General features: G+C 41.3%; 1 protein-coding gene across 2 annotated transcripts; it reads right to left on the minus strand.

Moving 5' to 3' along the window:
* Positions 1-2964: 2964 nt before the first annotated feature.
* On the minus strand, positions 2965-21421 carry herc3 (HECT and RLD domain containing E3 ubiquitin protein ligase 3). 2 transcript variants are annotated; one of them, XM_053419606.1, is made up of 26 exons: positions 21311-21386; positions 20893-20980; positions 19295-19645; positions 17686-17845; positions 17221-17297; positions 16599-16820; positions 16141-16232; positions 15747-15877; positions 15228-15379; positions 15004-15077; positions 14055-14179; positions 13861-13920; positions 11556-11667; positions 10253-10442; positions 9073-9236; positions 8788-8901; positions 8558-8581; positions 8338-8436; positions 8041-8211; positions 7809-7952; positions 7339-7505; positions 5970-6036; positions 5357-5439; positions 4211-4394; positions 3684-3786; positions 2965-3187 (listed from the first exon to the last, which is right to left on the minus strand). In XM_053419606.1, the coding sequence occupies exons 3-26, from the start codon at positions 19515-19517 to the stop codon at positions 2979-2981; spliced, it is 3147 nt and encodes a 1048-aa protein (XP_053275581.1). In that variant the 5' UTR covers positions 19518-19645; positions 20893-20980; positions 21311-21386; the 3' UTR covers positions 2965-2978. The 2 variants fall into 2 exon arrangements, with proteins under 2 accessions (XP_053275581.1, XP_053275579.1); XM_053419604.1 differs by lacking the exon at positions 20893-20980 and having other exon boundaries at positions 21311-21421.
* Between the last annotated feature and the right edge of the window lie 703 nt (positions 21422-22124).

Genomic DNA, 22124 nt, shown 5'->3' on the forward strand with positions numbered 1-22124 from the left:
AATTATAGTTAATTTTGATATATATTTAGTTTTTACGACGGAGTGTTTGGGCAAAGATTTCAAGAATCAATTCTTAATATTATGAGAACAAATTTGAAATGGAGAAGAAAGGCATATTATCACAAGTCGTAATATTACAAGAATAAAGATAAAATCAATAGATGAAGCAAACAAGGACCAAACCAAAGATTAATGTGAATATAATGAGAAAAATCCCAACTAATGATAATAAAAAATATGTATGAAATAATAAAATAGAACTTCCAATATATGAATGAAATAAGAAAATATAAATAAACAAAGTAATAAAGAATAAAAAATCATAATATTTACAGAGAAATCTGAAGAAAGAAGGAAACTGTTTTGAACAAAGATGTAAACAATGAAATCCACACCACACATCCCCCCCCCCCCCCCCACACACACACACACTAAACTGACATGTGACCTAAGATCACACAAAACATCATGAGGGTTTTTACTTCATAATATTGACTTTTATTCTCGTAATATTTGACTCTACTCCTCTTTGTTTCCTTTAAATGGACCAAACACTAAGTTTCTAAAGACATTTTGAGGAAATGCACTTTTTTAACTTTCTGGGTGGAGAGCACTGAGGATATTGACAGGAAGTAGCCAGTTAGCTTAGCTTAGCAGAAACTCTTTCCAAATTAACTAAATCCACCAACCTGCACCTCTGAGCTACACTAACTAATATTTATATGTCCTTTATTTTATTCCCACAAACAAACCAAGAGTAAAAAAATAACAATTTTGGTTTTGACGTGTTCTTTAGGCTAAGCGTTTGCCAGGCAACCAGCAGACACACCAGGAAGTACCGCACTGTTAAAGTAATCCATTACAAGTACTGCATACTCAAGGTTAAGCAGGAAAATGTAGTGAAAGTATCAGAGGTAAAACAAGTTGATGATATTTATTCATTAATTGACTGTAGAACTTTTAAATTATCAAATATGATCATCATTACAAATCTTAAAATTGTGAAATAATTGAACGAGAACAAACTTGAGAAGCTGAAAGATTCTTTACTTAAAAAAAAAAAAATATTAAAATAATTTCCAAATAATCTTCAATTCAAATCTGGTCAGTTCTATACTTGTGAATCTGTTCAGCAGTTTAACAGACAACACAGAAAGAATTTTAACAGTTTTTCATCTTTTGTTTGAAAAACTCTAAAAACAAAAGCAGGCAAATAAATGTAGTAAATTAAAGTGAACGGTTACTAAAATAACAAATTTAAAGTGAAATAAAAATGTTTTTTATTGGCAGCACAGAAAGTCATTTCCTCACAGTCTCTTTAATATGTTTTATTTTATGATTAGGAAAACAAATGTTAATTTTTTAGCTTTAGCTCTACTGGTGGTGGTTTCCCCTTTTCCAGAGTTTGTGCTAAGCTAAGTGCTAATAAAAAAAAATCTGCTTTCTACTTGTTATTCTAACAATGTCCATATAAAGCTCCACTTGTCAGAGGAACACACACGTAGGGTAAAGTATAATCTGATATTCACACCAACACAATCCATTCATCTCTTTTAATAAAAGCTGAACTCAGTTTGAATCTAGTACAAATATTTAACACATGAACGTCATACGGTTCATGAACGCAGCGTTGGCTCTCTCTATGTTAATAAGCGTAATTCTCAAAATGTCAAACTTCTCAATAACGACCAGATTTTTTTTTTAATCTTTCGCTCAACATCATGCACACACCGACGACATCCAGTAAAAAAGAACCTGTAGAAAGTCGACTCGTCTCACGTCCTTATAGACGGTTCTGCTGGAGAAGGCAACTGTTGAATGCAAAGACCAAGTCAGCTGCTCAGTGATCCACAGCTCAGAGGGAAGGAAATCATATTGTCCAGGTTTCATCCTGCAGCCGCTCGTCCGCCCAGAAACACGACACTTAACCTTTTGAATCAGGCAGAGACCACGTTTAAAATAGAGCCGGAGCAATTCATTTGAGGGCCGGTGAAGATCCAGCGATACAAGCATTTCAACATTTATCAGTGCTTATATTTTAATAAAAGAAAATTTGAAAGTTCGATTTTCCAGAAAAATCTTTCTGTTTACATTTAACAAAAGAAAAAGTAGATTTTCTTAATTCAAGGTCTATTTATTTGGTTGTATTTGTGTTTTTTTATGTTTAAAGGGTTAAATAGCTTTAATTTCATTTCTTTGTCAGGGGGTTGAGAACAACATCTTAATAATCATGTTTTTGCCAAATATCCGTATTGACATTGTTTAAATCCAATATCGACATCTGCCTCCAACAATCCATATCGGTCAGGCTCTAATTTAAAAGATCAATTTGTTGAGAATTTCTACAAAAGTCAGGGGTAGATATTATATTCAAACTGCAATACATACACACACACACACACACACTTGTGTATATACACATACATATTTACTTTGTCAAAAAATAACCGTTCTATTTAATAAATTAAAAGAAACAAAAAGGAAGATAAAGCCTCTTGTCTGAAGTTAACAACGTAATCATTTAAAGGTGAAAAATAGAATTTAATCAGTTGAATATAAAATACACAGCTTTGCAAAATCAAAAAGACAAAAAACTGAACAAAGTCACAGTTTCTCAACCTTCACTGGCCTTTGATTTAGGCCTCGAAACTTTTGATCACTCAAGGTTTCAACACGACGTTGAATCCATACTTTTTGAAGATATTTTACAAATGATCCTGAGAGGTTGAGAATCTTTGTCCAAAGCAATTAAAACCCAAAATATTTTGCATGTACATATATAGACCTTTCATATTTTGAAGATGCTCCACAATCTTAAAGCGCACGTTAAGAGAGTTACCTTCCTGGTGTCCTGATGACCCCCCCCCCCCCCCCCCCCTCCTCTGACATGCGTGACGTATATTGCTGTTAAAGTGCGTTAAATCTGCTGCATCCCCCCCCCCTCCTCCTCCTCCTCCTCCTCCTCCTCCTCCTCCTCGTCAGACCAGGCTGAAGCCCTCGTACTGCTCCACAGCCTGAGTGAGACGGCGGCACAGGATCTCTTTGGTGTGGTAGCGGGGCATGTCCAGCAGGTTGTAGCAGGTGTGGGCCACCGGCAGGTAGTGCTCCTCGGCCATGGTGGACTGGATGATGATGCGCAGGCTCTCCATGCCGTGGATGGGGATGCGGTCGCTGCCGGTCAGGAACACTGCGGGCGACAGACGCAGCGGCGGGGGGGTGAGGGGGGGGGGGTGGAGTTAAGATCAGATATGTACGAGAACACTGTGAGAATGTTTCTGAGCTACAGATAGAGCCGCTGCTTTTCTGTATAATCCTTCACCAAAGAGGTTGTTGTAAGAACAACTGCACAGATTTCCACAAAGCTTGGTAGAAGGATGTGGTTTGGTCATTTTTTCAAGCTGGATCTGAATCAGGAATCTTTTCCCCACATTCTCTAAATGGTGGAATTTGACTGTTTTCAACATTTGCGTTTTTTTCTTAAAACTGCATTCTTGGATCTTAATGAGAAACAAATCTGGCACAATTCTAGGAACTGATACTTAAGTGTAACATTTGGTGCAGCTGGTGGAATCAAAGCCACTCGACTGCCTCACCAGTGTTTTCTCCTGCAGGAGCAACCTGCTCACTATTACTGTGTCTGTGAGACGTCTGCAGATTCAGCGGCGAGGCCGTTTAACACTTACACAGGAACTGCTTCTTCTTCTCCAGAGGGAACTCGTGGAAAACCTCCCAGAACAATCTGACAGTGGGATGAGTGGCTGTGTATTCCCCTTTGTAAGCAGCATTCTGCGAAAACAGAGAGAAGGAAACCTGACGATTAAATGATTGTCCACATTTTCACAGCGATCAGTGAAACTCAAAGAATAATGAGACTAATCTCTCATGTCTCTCTCTCTCATTTCCGAGGACATCTCATTGTCTGTGCTCTTCACGCTGGTGTTGCAACACAAGAGCTGACATCAGCAGCAAAATATGTGAAACCAAGTGTCGACAAATCCCAACTCTGCTCAGATCCCCAGCTTCAAAATAAACAAAGAGTCAGAGTCTCATCTAGTTATCATGTTGGTTTTGTCATTTCAGCCTTTCTACATTCAGTGGTTAATTAATAAATATTATATTTAGTGTGTTTTAAGTGTTGTTCAGACATTCGTGAGCAGTTTGTAGAAATAAAGAAACACAACGTGCACAGGTCTCTGAGTCTCATACTGACCTTCTCCATTTCCTCCCAGTTGTAGTTGTTGTTGCCGACCACCATGGCCATCAGCTCCGACGGCTGGAACAGCGCCAGGATCTCGCCTCCACACACTTTCAGGAAACCCGAGGAGAAGGCGGAGTACTGCTCGCTCACCGAGTCCGAGAACACGTAGCGCAGGTAGGCCTCCACGAACTCCTTCCTGAAACACACACAAAGAAACATTGGGATCATCCGCCTGCTCTGCAATCGCAACACAAATCCACACGTTTACATGGAAATCTGAGGAGTAGTTTTTGCTTGAACCTGTTAACAAACAACCCAAACGAAGTAACGCTGATGAAAACATAACCTCCAACACGTCCTGCAGAATAAAACACAAAGAAAGGATGACTCTGCGTTTTAGTTCCCGTGTTTCCATCTCCATCAAATGAAGGAAACCTGATGCTCGATATGAAAACAGTTTCATTGAGTTTAAACACGTGACCTGAGCAGCAGGGAACCGAGAAGACAAACCCGCCCTTCATCTAAAAACAAGTTCTGCCCCTAACCGCCCTATTGAGCTCACAAACACAGAAGCAAACCACATCTTATTTAAACAACATGGATCCCACCCGGAGTTCTCACAACCCTGCACACACAAACACGGCGTGCAGCCTTCAGCCTGAATCAACGCCTCCCTGTGTGACACCGAGCTTTCTCTATTATTTCTGGTGTTAGAGTTTTGGACGTGGGAGTGCTGAGGGGTCCACGCGACTCTCGCCATCTGCTCGGCAGCAGTAGCCGGACGTGTTGACACCGGCCACCGCACACAACTCCTCCACACGGCGCGGTATCAATGCCAAAAGGCACAAGGACGAGCTTAAGACACAGGGCGGGGACGCTGGAGAATATAAAAAACCCAAATGTGACGCTTCAGATACCAAAATCTGCCCAACACAAAACATGACCTTCAGCTGGGACAATGGGATGCGAGCTGCCAGCTGCGTGAGCACATGGTAATCTCAGTGTTGTTGGGGGGGGGGATATGTTTTCATCTTTCAGAGAGAACAGAGTGTGTGGGGCGTAGAAATATCCATAAAGTCAAATCAACACCTAGTGAGGGAAGGGTTGGTGTATTTATTCCTACACAAGCGGACATGTTGATCCAGGGAGCTGCCTCACCGGTTGTTTTTGTCCACGCTGATGCTCTCTCCTCCGGGGATCAGCTCCTTCACCTCCGTCATGCCGTAGTTCTCCCGGGTGATCTGAGATTCAGAGTCTTAAGTCAGAGGTTTGCAGGTTTTGATGAGGCAGGAGTGAAGACTGGATTTGTATGGTACAGATTTTACAATGCAGCACTATTCACTTATTGTTTGACCAATGCTTTTCAGTGCAAAGCTGCTTCAGGTCGTTAAATTGCATTTTTCAGAACTTTAATTATACATTTATGACCTGTTTTTAAACATTTACATTTTCCAAACTGGCAGATTTGAATCTGGTTTTGGTCTTTTTCCTGGGCTCTGTTCAGGGTAAATAATAATTCTATGTAACATAATAAAACATTAGATTTTTACAGCACCTTTCAAACATAAATTGCAGCTCAAAGTGCTTTACAATAAAATCAACAAAAACTTAGAATAAAAGCATCAAATTGGCTAAAAGGTATAAAAAGAAGTAAAAAATAAAGTGTTGAGTTGTTTCTTAAAACTCTCAACAGAAGTAGCCTGACTGATCTCTGGTGGGAGTTTGTACCAAACCGTTTGAATCAGGGTAACAGGTGAAAAGTTATGCTCACGGCAAAGTTGAGAAGAAACGTCTCCTCCACGTCACCTCCCTCATAGTCTAGAAGTTGTTGTAGACTCCTGTGGAGAAGGAACAGAGTAAATGAAAGTCCAAGAACATCCTTCACCTGTCCCGCTCATTCTCTGAGGATCCCCAGGCTGCAGTGGGGTTCACTCTGCTCATCAGTCCATCGCAGGGGACGACAAACAGAGTCACACCTCTACATGACAACATTCACATCTATCAGCGTCGAGAAAGACACACAAATGATTGTGACATTTGGGAAATATACGATGTGGTAATATTATAAGTGAGGGGTGAAAAAAGGAAATGAAGGTCAGATGGATATTTAGACGAGAAGCAGTTCCTTCACCGCTCACACAGAGAGGAACTATGTTGATAGCTGCAACAACACAATCGTCACTGCAGTAATACATGTGGAGTCATGTGACTGGTGTTTCCACCCTGTCAGCCAGTTTACTGCGTTCACCTGCCACCACAGGTTTAAATCGGCCCCCGTGCGACTTTTCAAATGAAAACCAAGGGATCAAATAGATGCAGAGCAGCAAGAGAGTCGATAAGATTGAGGTTTAATGGTCACGTATGAGCTATTAAAAGGGAAATGACTCACAGGGAGGGCTGTGTTGGTTTTCCTGCAGAGAGCCTGCTGGATGTTTTATTAAAACCCAGGAAACATGGAAAGAGGACAAACGTGCTGCCAAAGGAATCGCTAATTATACGAGGACAAAGTATTGTTGTCCTAGAACTGAGCCGCAGCTACAGGGCTGGTGTCAATTTGCAGGATTCGAAAAATACAGAAGAGTCGATACAAATGAAATGAACCTCAAACAAACAAGCTCTCTGCAGTTTACACTTTAAACAACGTGCTATCTCTGTGTTGAAAGTGGGACTTGACCTTAAGTCTGTTGGACGTGAACTGTTTGTTCTTTTGAGGCAGTCAAAATAAAAGTGTGGCATTCACTGTATAAATGTTCTCTGAGATGATGTCACTAGAGGTTGTATTGTCTCTTGTAGCAACAAAATACGACTAATCGCAAAATCAATGGTCAACTGGAGACAATGAGGCTCGGAGGAAACACTGACCCTTCCTGCTGCAAATTCAATTAAAGGGCATTTTCCAGGGGAAGCGAAATTCACTGCTGCTCCGACACCACTGTTTAAAGTAAGGGAGGGACTCATGTTGCACCCTGGTCCCAAACATAAAGAGCCATCTTTAATGATTGAGGTCTGTTGCTTTGCCATTTCACACTTTGTTTAGGTTAGCACGAGACACGCTATTGCTTACAAATAATATGATCATGAGGCAAATAAAGCTCCTCTGTGTTTGGATCCAGTCTGCGAAGGGCTCACACCCCAGTTACCTGGCCTCGGTCGGGGAGAGCTCCTTGAAGTCCTCCAGCAGCGGCGACACGTCCAGCAGCTTCTTGTAGAGAACCAGGGGGAAGTGCAGGTCCACCACAGTGGAGTTGTAGATGGCCAGACCGCAGATGATCCCGATCAGATGAAACCAGTTGTCTTCTACGAAACACTGGAAGGCACGGAAAGGAAACTTGTTATTATAACGTCTGTGGTGCGTATCTGACATCAAACATGTGGAGACGTCTCCAATTCCACAAGATTATACAAGAAACAACGAATATGTTATAGGACAGTATAATCTATTAGAGTGTAATCTGCAGGTACCAATAGTTACTACAGGTGGGGAGTTCAAGTAGCTCAAAACTGCCTTTTAAACACAACTGTTGAGTTTGTGCACAGTACTTGTACTTCCTAAGACGGAAATAAATAAAGCTATTTCAATTTTCTTTTCCAGTTTTATAGTGTTACTCACTTTGTCTGAGAACCACAGCAGGTTGGACTCTTTGTAGGAAGTGAACATCCCATAAACAGGATCCATCAGCTCCTTTAACAGCAGCAGGAAGAACTCCTTGGTTACTCCGCCTGCGTCCACGGCCTCCTCGCCATCGAAGATCACCTGCAGGACGGAGGAAGAAGATGAGAAGAGGTTTTTGGTGAACAGGAAGTTATTTTGTTCTCTGATCTTCTGATCTTCAGAGTCGTACCTTGAGGGGCTTCTTCAGGTCCACGTCAGAGTACATGGTGAGCTCACGCAGGGTGTCGCTCACTAAATGGTTCCTGCGCACGTGAATCACCAGGTAAGGGTTCCGGGCGAGGTGGGGTTCCAGCGTGAGCAGCATGAAGACGTTGTGAAGGTTTGCACCGCTCACTGCCATCTTGGTGACAGGACACATACACAGGGAGAACAACTCAATAAACTCAACTCTCCATTTTATACTAATGTATTCATGAGCATTTAATTCAAACAAAATCATTGCTACAATACTTGTGTATAAGCAGACCTGCATCTGCAGTTCAGCGTCTGTTTGCAGCATGGTTGTCTTGGCTCGGGCGTTCAGTATGAACGGGTAGGCACATAGGTTCACTGAGGGGAAGTCACTCTGCAGATCAAATGAGACGTGGCAAAAAAATATAGTTTTATTGCAACACTAATGTCAAAAGAAACTAAATTAAACTTGTATTTCATTTTAGATATTTATGGTCATTTTCAAACTCCAGTACCTGCGAAGGGGATGATCCCATTTTCTAGAAAACAACATGAGAAAGACAAAGGTCAAGTGCAGCTCATGTATAAGATGGAAACTTCAAATATCAGAGTCATAGTCTCTTCTCCGAATTTAGACACTCACTGGATAACAGGAACTGACAGGCAGATATTCACCCACAAGCAGTCCAGCTGTATAAGTGCTATGAGCGTGTGTGCAGTAACAAGGACGTGTGAGAGTACTCACAATCTCAGCTTTACTCAGAAACCACTTGAGGTAGTCTTCCTGGATGTCCACCAGGCTGGTGATGTCGGGGATATAAAAGCGGTTGTACTCCACATGCTGGGCCTTTAGGTTCACCTGCAGAACACGAAACAAAGACCTCAGCCTGGACTCCAGGAAAGATCCCAGTGTGATGTGAGACACAGGTCAGCTCAGCAGGAGGAACGCACGTCCTCCTCAGGCTGCTCTGAGGAACAATGCGGAGCTGGTGACTTGTTTACAGGAGCAGGATGTGAACTCTCTGGATACCTTGTGGAGTTTTTCCAGCAGCCTTAGCGCGGCAAGAAAGTAGTTCTCGTAGAACATCGGCACGAGCAGCGTCTTTCCTCCCGTCAGCATGAACACCACGATGCTCTTGTACATGTCGACCATTCTGGTGAACACGCTGTCGTCCACAAAACACCACCAGTTGTCTACAGGATTAGAGAAGTTGGTTTGAGACAAATCACAAACAAACTAAATGACGTATGGATATTGTTAACACATGTTCCCCTGCACATGGGAAATACATGTGAAAAAGCAGGTGTCCAAACAGGCTCCACTTTGTCAGTGTGTGAGTGAAACGCCTCAGAGGGTCGATACATAACCTGCATGTTCACTGTGTATATTTCAATCAGGCCAAGTTTTTTATATTGTAAAAATGACATATCAATATGTCATCATGACATTATATACACCACACGATGAGGAAGGATGTTGTTGTTTCTTTTTTACCTTGACCTTTGACCAATCAGCTCCAGAATATTAATCATCGGTAGATATCCTCAAAAGCTATATTCCCATCGGGTTCGATGAAAATCTGTCCATGCATTGTTGAGTTATTGTGTACACACAGACACACAAACCAGCAAGCAGGGTAAATAGGTAATAAGGTAATAAGGTTATTAGGACTCCCTGGAAGAAGATATGTTTGTATCAATGAGTGCGAAAAAGTGAAGATTTGAGGAGAGACTGTTATTAAACCAGTATCCAAATTTTACATTTGGACACCTTTCCAAATATGTCAACAATTAAGAAGATGTTTGCCACACATCGAAAATTCAATGTTTGACAGTTGCTCAGTTTGACAAATTGTCTTGGTGAGTGTGTGGTTCTTCTCCTGTGACGAGTTACTGACTGAACTTCACCTCTGTGACCTCCCATTTATCCAGATATCAATAACAACATCATTAGATGAAGATACTCTCTAGAAACTCTCACTCTTTCTGATGGAGTGTTGTAATTGTGTCCGTGGGATAAACAGCTAAGCACAGGTAACATGGACAGAGATGAGGGTGCTGACACAACATATTGTGTGTTTCAACTTAAGAGCGATGCCATCAGATGCCACAGGGTGCACAGGTGTTACATGACAGGATGTCTCATGTTCTGTGTCGTTAGCTTGACAAGGTGTAAAAACACATCTAGTGCGTGCATGCACATGTGATACCCAATACTTTGCTGGGGTTGGCCTCGAGCCGGAGGATGGCCATTGCCAAGGGGATAGTGAGGCGGATGTAGTTGCTGGAGTCCTGCAGCGCTGGACACTCAGACAAGATGAGGTAGATCCTCATGGCCTCTACGTCCGGAGGAGAGTGAGGCAGCTGAGGGATCAGCAGACTCTCAAAACTCTTGGTGGCCTGAAGGGATTGGAGACAAATTTCTACTTTGAATTACACCCCAAGAAACAATATTTGATGTTAAATAGATACAAGTATTTGCAATGCAAGGTTTTATGACGTGTTTGAATTGAACAAATAAACCAGACACATTTATGGGACATTTTCCTGTTCCAACAACTTGGATCCAAAAAGCAGCTTGAGTAAAATATAACTAGATTTCATAACCGGCTTTTAGTGGTTTGGAAAGTGGTCTCCTTGTTGGGCTGAGATAGAAGAATCCTCAGCCTCACATTACTGAGCTAATGTTAGAGGTTATGAATCAGTCGTGAGTTTTGTGCCATGGATCTGTGGCAGAACTTGATGTACTTTCAAAACCAGCACAATATTCACATATGCAGGATTCTTCCTCGACATCCCAATGTTCCTGATTTAATTGTCTCCCAAATAGGAAGGAAAAAAAACCTCTTAGGCTGAGTCATATCTTAGGTATTTGGACATTTTGGTTCACAGGACCTTGGTAGCATGATATTTATGCTTATTTTGAGATGCCCAGGGTGAAGCCAAAATATCCCGGATACCAACGCTGCCATCTTGGACCAATGAATTTGGAGCAAGACTCTGTGCAGTAGCAATCAGTGTGTAGAGCTGTGGTGTCGAGGTCCTGCTGATATATACAATCATGATGTTTCACCCAATTGAATCATGTAGGAATCTAAAACTATATATACTGGAAAACATAACACTTAAACAACACCAGTGTGACAAGAACTTCAGAAAAATTATTTGACGGGCAGCACTTTGACTTTTTTGTTTGGTCAATGTTCCATCCACTAACATGGAGTAGGAAGAGTTTAGGAAGACCTAAACTGAAGCCAGACACCAGGGGGCGCTCGGGACGATTTGGCTTTACATTTGGGGAGGCAGTCCATCTCCACTTACAGTCTATGCTTTGAACAGTAAATGTAGTCGATATTAAATTCATATAAAGATTCTAAACTTTTATTTTTCTGTATTTTCTCTCAAAGTCTGAGATAAAATAGTCCTGCTTGATGATGTCCTTGTAAAACAGGAAAGCCGGTTTGGAAAAAAAGAGTAAATTAAAAACCTTAAAAACAGACAATGGGCCAGTACCTGCTCCAGAAGCCCGGAGAAGGCCGGTTTGCTGAGTGCCTCAAACAGAAGTCTGACCGAGTTGAGATCGATGCCCGGGATCTTTGGGTTGGTTTTGAAGTGGATGTCATCACTATAGAAAGCAAACAAACAATATGATTATCTGGACCATCAACGGAATCTCAGTGTTCAGCAACAGGATAAAAATATGTCAGAGCTCATATTCAGGGACTTTATGGTAAAGCCCCGATTGAATGCCAAGTCTATTCCAGCGTCATGCAGCGGGGCACAATGGTAAATGTTCTAATTCTCAAAGCAACATGAACCACGTTGAGGTGAACACGCAGCCAGAAGTTATTTACATCAATCCCTAAGCAGAACTTCTCCTCAGCCTGGTGAGCACTGGCTGATAAACACACACACACACAAAGAATCACATCCACAAAACCAACAAAACCCTGAGCTTGAGGGACAGCAACTGTTCACAGTGGGAGCCTTCACCTACAAGTTTTATTTAGTCATAACACAAATACATGAGATATGATCTCCTGGAGACTGTTTGCCAAACAAGACACACTGATGCACCCGGTGAACCGTGCATAGGAGCGATGATGCTCTTTAATTTGAACCATAGGAACAACTCTAATCCCTTAATGTAACTCTAATGCAATGACCCCACATACTGTGCATGCTTGTGCTATAAACAACTTCAGAATATGCATCAGCTGCTTCTCTCCGGGGGAAATATAAATCCAGAGATCACGTTTATGGATCAGCAGTAAAGGACGGGTTAAATGAGGTAAAGCAGGTATATCACGATTGGAGGAAATCGATCCACATCTAGGTTGGGCTTCACCTTGCTATTCTAAGACTGTTTACTGTCGCTCTCCCATGAAAACAACGAACATGTGAAATCAGAATTTGAATTGTTTTCGTGACCAAGTCGTCTTTTTTCATAAAGGAAAACAACCCTTCAGTTTATATGAAAATTATCAAATGTGAAGATACACTGTTTGAGAAGTAATCAAGGTGATAAGTATCATCGGACACTGGTTTGTTCATATGTTATAAAGACATAAACATCCATCATTCATCATACTGCTTATTCTGTGATCACAGGAGACCTGGAGCCGATCCCTGCTGACATTGAGCAAGAGGCACAACCTGGACAGGTCGCCACGTAACACAGGGCTAGCATACAGAGAAAAACAACAAATGGGAAGAAGGCAGAGTACCCAGAGTAAACCCACACAAGCAGATAGTGGAACAAGCAAACTGGTAAATTGTTTAAATGATTCTCTTTTCTGCAGAGAGCGCAGAATTAACTACTTCTGTTGTCCCCAGATGAATGTTTTTTCCACCCTGATGTTCTCAGGGCACGATAAGTATCTGCTGACGAGTTTGAACTGAAACCGACTGATGGTCAGAGAAATGTGAAGTGACCAAACAGACAGCTGCGTTCCCAGCCCTGAGGATCAGCAAGTGATGTTGGATAAGATGATGATGGTGATTATATAAGTGTGAGGAAGAAAAAAGTAAGTTGACTCTGTGACGTCCCTGCTGGATTAGTTCCCAGGAGTCTTGCTCACATTTGAGTCTGTCATTGTAGTTGCCTTTTAATTGCATCATATCTGCTTTAATCCGTCGCTTTGGCCGATTCTGCTTTAACCTCCAGGGCAACTGACGTCTGACGGAAAAACACACAGCTAGCCAGTCCACTGCACAGGGGAACCAAGCAAACCAACAGGATTATGGTAAAGAAATGGTGATGAGGACAACAACCCCCCATGATACAATGAGGTTATTGTTATTGTTTGATTGTGAGACAACTAAAGGCCGAAGTTATATATTGTCGGTTTAATAAAAATTAAATTTTGTCAACATTTGTTTATTCTAAAGTTCAATGACTTTCTTTCCTCATCAACAGTTGGATGCTGTAGTGACTGTGAGCCAAAGTGCAAGTGGAGGTTTACTGAGACAATCCAGCAGCACATTACTGCAGGTGGCACTCTGTCACCTGCCTGGACCAAAACCATAGATCCTGTATGTGCTCAGGGCCAGGAGGAGGAAGAGCCCAGGTCCACATTCACTGTCAGAGCCCAGTTATATACATGAGATTCATTGTAATTTCCTTAATTCAATCTTGCATAATCACCTTAGGGCAAAGTCGATTGTTTTTGCTATAACCATATTCATACAGTGGAGGTTAGTTTTCATGGGTCTTTTGCCTCCTCATCCGCACTTGAACCTTTGTTGCATTAACGCGTGCAAACTTGCCGAGATGTGACACAAAGCTTGGCAGCAGCTCCTGCGTACATGACCTTACCTTTGGTCCAAGAAGCTGGCATTCCAACAAGCCGTGGAGGAGAGTTGAATAATGATGTCGCTGGGCACAAAAACAGAGCACAAGAAGAGCTCACTCATCAACAACAGACATCTAGAACCAATTTAGAAAAAGACACGACTGAAAATAATAGTAATAATGTGTTTAAAATAATAAATCATTTTTTTCTGACTTACTTGGTGACACTGGAATCTGGGTCGAACATCAGTTTTAACCTCCATGAATTTAACCGTTCATAGTTGATTGCGGTTAGGCTTTTACTGATGTTGATCACCCTGAAGTCTTCTGGGGGGGCGACACTCTGCAGAGACAAACAGACATAACAGCATTGGAGATTGTTTGCTGTGGCACTTCCTCTTTGTGTGGCACAGTTCAGGACAGAGACAGTCTGGGATGTGTCTCTTTCCTCCATGAAGATAGAATAAATAAAAATTGCCCGAGGTCTAAATATCTGTCTGTAAAGGCTGAGTGTGTTGTGTCTGTGTATCGGTGCAGGTCCCTGGCAATTTGTAGCAGATGGCTGCACCATATACTGTAGAAATGACAAAGGTCTGGACATGACTGCCATCCTGTGGTGAATCATGGTGATGAGCTAAAACAGTCAACTATTTCCTTTTGATTAAATTGAAAGATTTAAGGGTTTTGCATTTTATGCGGTTTCTTCTTTAAAAGCGATTAGGGAAAGTGTTGAATGTTTGGTGAAGGCAAACGGTGCAGATGGCAAGTTTAGACAATAAGGATTAAATACATTCAATAAAGAGTCCTCAAAATCTAAACAACAGAATTAAAGCATGTGTGAGCATTTGGACATAATAATCTCAGTTTTAAAACGTTATAATTCTACATGTTTTAACTTCTTGTGAAACCAGATTCGTACCTCTGCAATAATCTTTAGTGTGTGAACTTTCTAAGTTTGGATGAGACTTTAATCATTTATATACATGCAATAACATTTTAATAAAATATTTAAAAAATGGGGAAGCAAAACCTTTGGAATTCTGACAAACACGGTTTCAGTTCCGTGACTTAAGAACCATACAAATTAAGGGAAGTGACAAGAATCAGCAGAACTATAATCAAAGCACTGGACATCAAATAAAGCAAGAAGCTGAAGAACCCACATACCTGTTCATTGGAGTACAATAAGAAACTATGGTCTCCTCCACACATGATTTTGGTCACAATATAGTGTATTGATTCTAATGGGGAAAGAAAAGATGGAACATGTCAGCTGTGCAGCATCTGATCACAGATTTCATTTCTTGTATCCCTGTGAGTAGCTTGGCCTTTTTAAAACAGCCTTTTTAGTCACCATCTTATATTTTCGAGACAACATGTCTTCTGCTTACCTGCTCTATGGAAATGACCAGTCAACAAACTGGTCTTCACAGGAAATGGACTTCTACCATCCCCGAGTATTCCTGTGCCAAGCTGCCCATGGCTGTTACAACCGAATGCATACACCAGTCCAGAGGACGGCACAAACGCCAACGTGTGTTGCCTGATGACAGGAACAAGATTTAGGAAGATAAGGTCAATCAGAGTATATTCGCTGTAATGCAATATAAACCAACCGGCAATAAATAATAACCCTAATAATTTTTTTATATGCACAAAACACAAACCCTAAAAAAAACAAGTAACTGGTTTCTTCATAAATCAGTCTTGAAGCTTGATGTAAGAAGTAATGACTTGACATCTATAATGATAAACTATCAATATTGATGGACTTTTATTGTGATACAATTTTTGTCCATATTTCCCAGTAGCTCTCTGCAACAGTCTACAAAGTAAAAGATTCAATAGGACAGACTTTGCTGTTGGTTTATTGTCAGTAAACAAAAACTCAGAGAATGTTTACAACAGACCTGCCACAGGTGATCTGGGACACCTCAGTACCCATGAGCTCCAGCACTCGTCTGGGTAAAAGTTCATTGTTGCTGGAGCCGTGACCCAGCTGACCCCACGAGCCATCGCCGAACGTAAACAAGCCACCGTCCTGCCACACCAGAAAATACAGGGCTCAGAATATAGTTTGTCTCAAAGGACCACAGTTAAAGACAGAGTGGTGAATAAAGATCTGTTAGGGTTAGTCTGGCTGGAATAATATTTTATCCACGTAATAAAGTTCATTGATTTACAAGCAGCAAGTACTGAGTCATAAAACCATCACTGAAAGTGCTTACCAAGCAGCCACCGACCAAACTGAACTTTGTAACATCCTATTCAAGTGAACTGGTAATGATTTATCCATATCCGTACCTTCGTGAGTGCTGCTGTATGTTCATCTCCACAACTGATGTAAACAACTTTTTGAGATCTCAAAAATTTGATGTGGCAGGGGACCGCCCGATCTGAGAACGAGAACATCAACAAGTCAGCAAGGTCACACTGTTCTTCCTTTCTGGGCTAATGTGTTTACTCAAATGAGACTCAGGGGAACATGGGGACTTCTGCATTTCAATCTAGAGTCATGGAGGAAATCGAACAGTGAGTTTACTCTTTTAAATCCTTCTCTAAAATGGCTTTTTTGCCTCTCACAAAGCTTGAGAAACATCCATTCTAAGCAGTGATACACTGGTACAGACAATTTAGTGTAAAAACAAACAACAACGATTATTTCTTTCTCCACAACCATCTTGTGACCTCTAAATATCATGAAAACCTGGTTAAGAATCACGGATTTAGAAACCCAACTAACTTGACCAGCTAATTATTACCTTGTTTATCATTGAGACCCAGTTGTCCCGCTCTGTTTTTGCCCCAGCCAAACACAGCTCCGGACAAGGAGAGAGCGAAGCTGTGGTCTCCCCCAGCGATGATCTGAGCCAGAGGGATTCCAGCCAGAGACTTCAGAGGATGAGGGAACAGTTTGCTGGGTTCTCCTTTTCCCAGGCCGAGCTGACCACTGGTGTTTTGGCCCCACGTGAATAGCTGGCCATCTGAGAGGCAGAGGACACATTAACAACTTGACTGTACCGAACTACACGATATGTAGCTGGGTTAGGTGGTATAGCAAATGTATGGGTGATATATGGTATTCTCAGATAAATTAAACACTTTAAAATAAAAAAATATTTCTAAGGCTGATACATTTCTTCTTATTTGTATTTTTGCAGTGGTTTATATAATTGCTCGATTCAAAAAAACGTCTCAGATGATTATCAATTATGCAGGGAACAAAAATTCGCCCAAGATGAATTGGAGAGGTTTTTCTCAAGTCAGATACATTTGAATCACTTTTGTAGATTAGATGATACAGTTTGGATAAGAGCTGTATGGATGGAGGATTCTAGGTGTGATGAGTGCTGGTGTGTGACGACGACCCTGTGACTTTCTCACCTCGAGAAAGTGCGATGCAGTGCTGATTTCCACACATTACTTGGGAGATGTGATGGTCACACAGTCTTTTGACCAACCTGTACAAAGCAAGACAAAATAAATTGTTAATCAACTCAAAATGTCACATTAAGAAAGATTTATATATAAGTTACATTAACACAACGACACGATTCATTAAGTTACCCAGCTCCTCGTTGCTCGCTCTGCAAAATTCTTAGTAAACACAAATTACAGTTGAACCAATTTATCTGAAATTTTTTTATTAATTGCATCTGAAAAGTCATTGAGTAATAATTGTGTTATAACGGATTCAAGGTATTGTATTGTTACTCTTCTGTTTGCTTGATTACCGCTTATTATATGCAACGCTCCTATTCCCACCTTTCAAACATCCTTTTCATGCATTGCCTTTCTTCGATCTAAATATAAACGCTTCAGTTCTCCTACGTTGTGCTACACATTCACCTCGGGATGCGAACAGCCACCTCTGCAGTCCCCAGGCCGAGCTGACCCCCTTCACCAGCTCCCCAGGCGAACACTTGACCCTTCTCATTCACCGCCATGGAATGGGCTCGACCACTCGACACATTTGTTATCTTCTGAGTATCCAGAGCTCCAACTAGCTCTGTGGAGGGGAGGGAGATAATGTCAGACTCGATTATTATTATAAAATAATAATAATGTAAGAATATGAATACAGCTACAGCTACGGCATTGATTTAAGAGTTCAGGTAAGACAGGCAGGTTGTTTTTTTTGGTTTAACTGTTAGCAAGCAGCAAACTCAAAAATTGCATTTAATTATGTTGTATAGGTTCTGTTGAAGTGCATAGCTAATGTCACCATGGACCCAACCCATGCACAGCATTTCAACACTGGTATTCTATCTCAACAACAATCTTTTCAACAGAACCAGAAATACTTGAAATGACCTGCAAACAAAAACAAACGTGTGTTGTGTAAAATATACAAATTGTTGTCATTCCTCTGTATGTTTTCAACTGCTATGGAAGGTGGGACTGTCTCCAGACAATGATTCATATTTCATATCACATGATAGAAACTAGAGAAGTGCAGCAGAAAGCACATGAGAATTTGTGAGGCAGGTGGTGTAAGTTTCCTACATGGTTTCCTGCTGTGGAGGAGGTTAAACAATGAAAGCTGACTGTTAAACATGCTACAATTACACTTTAAATGAATGAATTGACATGGAAATTATGATTTTTGTTTCAATAAAACATATACCATGATTTAAATCAAGTGCACTTATGTGTTTAAAGCTTCCTGACTGTTTGTGTACGTTATTACACAACGTGTGGGATATCATGAAGGTACTTTCCCCTCCGCACACTGAGGCTCTTTAGGTATTTTGTTGTTCAAGGTCCAGTGATTCTTGGCATTTGTTCATTGTTGTTCCAGCTTCACCCACATGCCAATACAAAGTATCACACAACACAACGTTCCACCCACATGAAACCAGCACAACCCTACCACTGTCTGCATTCCCTTCACCAGCTCTGAGGGTTTCAAGTCTCACGTTCCCAACAGAAACGGCTCTGCCCAAAAATGTGCATATAAAGTACAAAGAAAAACAGAAATGTTCCACCGATTTAAATTCATGTCATGGAAATAACTTTTCTGTCAGCGTCCTGTGAAATTGTTTAAAGTGTTTCTTGTAATAGAGCTAAATAAAGTAAGTAAAGCTCAGTGTTGCCATGTTTTTCTTAGTACCTTTGTCTACATACTGTAACTGGACTTGCTAAGATATTTCAATGCACACTTGGAAAGCTTCTGCTTCATCATGAGGGTGCAGCTCTACAAAAGCAACTCTAGTTAAACTGCTATATAATAATAGGTAATGTAGTTAATTGATTCAGGAAATTATTGAGAAATTAAGCTAAAATCCCCATCATCACTACTGACACAAGCAATCACATCATGATCAAAAACATTCTCACATCATGTTTGGTAACTTTCCAAAACCGCCTCTTCAGGAATCATTGCCGCAGGGTGGTGAAACAATCTGTGATGATTTACCATGAGTCAGTTAATGCAGTGGTGACGCTTAAAGCTTACCTGGGAAAGTCCCTGGCTTGTCGTGGCCCAGCTGTCCACAGCTGTTAGAGCCAGATGTGTACACGCTGCCATCATACAACAGGAACATTGAGTATTGTCCTCCACATGCGACCTCCTTCAGTCCCCGGCCAATGAACACATGACAGTTCTTTGGCTCAAACAAGGGGTTCCTCTCCAGGCCAATACCCAGCTGTCCCTCCTTTGAGTTCCCCCAACACAGCATGTTGGGAAGGGGAGAGGGGCTGAGCTCCAATCTGAAGAGGCAGAGGGAGTGACGGCCAGAAGGATGAGGACTGTAACGATCAGGCTTGAGAGCAGCCCCGCTTCCTCCTCTTCATGTAAATTCCAACCCTGGAGATAAGACAGAACAGAATGAGGGCGACACTCTGACACTGATCACTCGGCTCCATGGATGATCCCTGGTGATGTTTTTTAAGAATGGAGCGAGGGTGGATTCAGAGGTGAGGATGGCTCTGTGTGAGAATGGTGTAAGTGCTATGACAGAAGAACATGCAGTGTGTTTAAATAAACCCTGTCAGTGTAATCCTGGCTTAAGCAGCTCCAAGCGGCCCTGCCTTCTTGTCAATCCACTTGCAATACGTGCATGCCCCTGTTCGAGTTGGCCACGGATAATAAACAGAGAGAGTATTTACAGAATGAGATAAAAAATAATGATATAAATCAGGAGACAGAATGAAGAGGTAATGGCAGCCTAATCAGACCCTGTTTGAAAGTCACTTGTCTGTCTCCACTGTGCATAACATTACCTGCACTCAACTGCCAGATTATTATGTACACCTATCTACAGCTGATGCAATTGATCCACCAGCCTATAATAGATCCTACATCCATAAAGGTTATAATAAGAGCTGATGCATGTAGTTGACTACTTGATTAGTAAATTAACAGGTACGTTTTGTGAAAATGACCTAAACCAATATTTCCCTTCTTTCAATGTAATTCTTAGCTGAGCTATCATTTCCACTGTTCATCGGGTTGGTTTTTAATCTTATTTTAACCGTGTTAACAATATAAGTTGAATGTTCAGTTAAATACAAAAGCAAAAGTAAACAATTTCAAAATTAGCCTTTATTCAAAAAGAAAGGACAACTTGAGTTATAATGTAAATGTATCTACTAAGCTGGATAGTTAGGGACAGGAAAACATTAAAATCCCATATATAACATATCCCTGCTGTAACTTTCTGGATCAGTTATCAGCCATTAATAACGTCTGGGTTGCCAAGACACGAATGAGCCAGAAATGTGACTTGATTTTATCTATAGTTTCTCTAAAAGACCAGGACTACAGTAATACATCTTTGTTGATTCTACAATTTCAATAAATGTCCAACTAATCTGTATTTGTAAACCCACTTGACGTTGTATACACAGTGGGTCGTTGGGCCCATAGACAGTCAGTAGTGGGTGGTAATCCAGTTTGTTTTTGGGGTGGGTGGGTGGGGGGGGGGGGTCTCACTGATGGATTAAAGAGCTCCTTGGAAAGCTGAAGAGGGACTTCCCACAACATGTCAGCAGAAAACACTGTCATTAGTAATGGCTAATATCTGATCAGTATATAATTCTAACATTACTTACAGAAACAAATAGTGCTTTGTCAGTGAGTGAGACCGAAACTGCAATCCAGATAGGAGAAGCTGAGTCGTCCTGTGTAAATGATGCAGATCTGTAACGACATGTTTATAACGACACGTTGAGCAGCTGTTCGGGACAAAGACTGAATCCGCATCGAATGTTCAGACCAGATCAACCCAAACTCAACACGTCCACTGACATTCAAGGTTTAACTCGTTTATTAACGAACCCACAGCCACCGAGCTGCTGACAGCAGTGGGGCTAACTAAGCCTAGCAAGCAGCAGCAGCAGCTCCTCCTGTCAGGCTGGAGGCTGCACCACAGGAAACCCTCCTCGCCCATCTCCACATTATAGATGAACGTATGTTGTCATGAGTGACTCGTCAAAAATATAAACGAAAAATTAAAAAGGGCGTGTTTACCTGCACAGATGCATCCTGTGGTGTAACGTCTGGTTTCGCTTTAGCTCAGAATACAAACGCGGAAGTGCAACAACTAGCTACGTCACTGTGCTTCACGGGATGTGATTGGTACGTTTTTCGTCCCGTAGTCTTGACAGGTCCGTGTACACAGGGGGGCACCAGACTCCCCCCAGGGGGCCCCAAGAACCCCAGGTTTTAACCGTACCTGTTGGGTCTACATCATTTTATTCATATAAAGAGAGTAAATTGTAGCATGACAAGTCCCCCATCTTCCATCTTGTGTAGCGACTCTCCAGATTCTTTACATTTACTGTTATCTCAATGATCTATCTATCTATCTATCTATCTATCTATCTATCTATCTATCTATCTATCTATCTATCTATCTCTATCTATCTATCTATCTACCTACCTACCTGTCTGTCTGTCTGTCTGTCTGTCTGTCTGTCTGTCTGTCTGTCTGTCTATCTATCTATCTATCTATCTATCTATCTATCTATCTATCTATCTATATATAAGTCATTCTATAATTAGAGTTACATTTCCTATCAACCAAAAAGTAAAGAAACCTGTTTTCTTTGTTGCTATATCTATATCTACCTGTCTATCTACAGTCTGTATTCACTTTGTTGAAGTGTTATTAAGTGTATTTTCTGCAAGATTTATTTTATTTATTTAATATTTAGTTCCCTTCTTCCTTGTTTACTGGGATGTAGGATAACAAATAGATGGGATAACAGGGGGGTCACCCTACGTCATCGTCCAACGCTCCTCTGATTGGCTGCAGCATACCTAAATTACCGCTTAATGGACT

Source organism: Pleuronectes platessa, chromosome 3 (assembly GCF_947347685.1).
Source record: "Pleuronectes platessa chromosome 3, fPlePla1.1, whole genome shotgun sequence".
NCBI lineage: Eukaryota > Metazoa > Chordata > Actinopteri > Pleuronectiformes > Pleuronectidae > Pleuronectes > Pleuronectes platessa.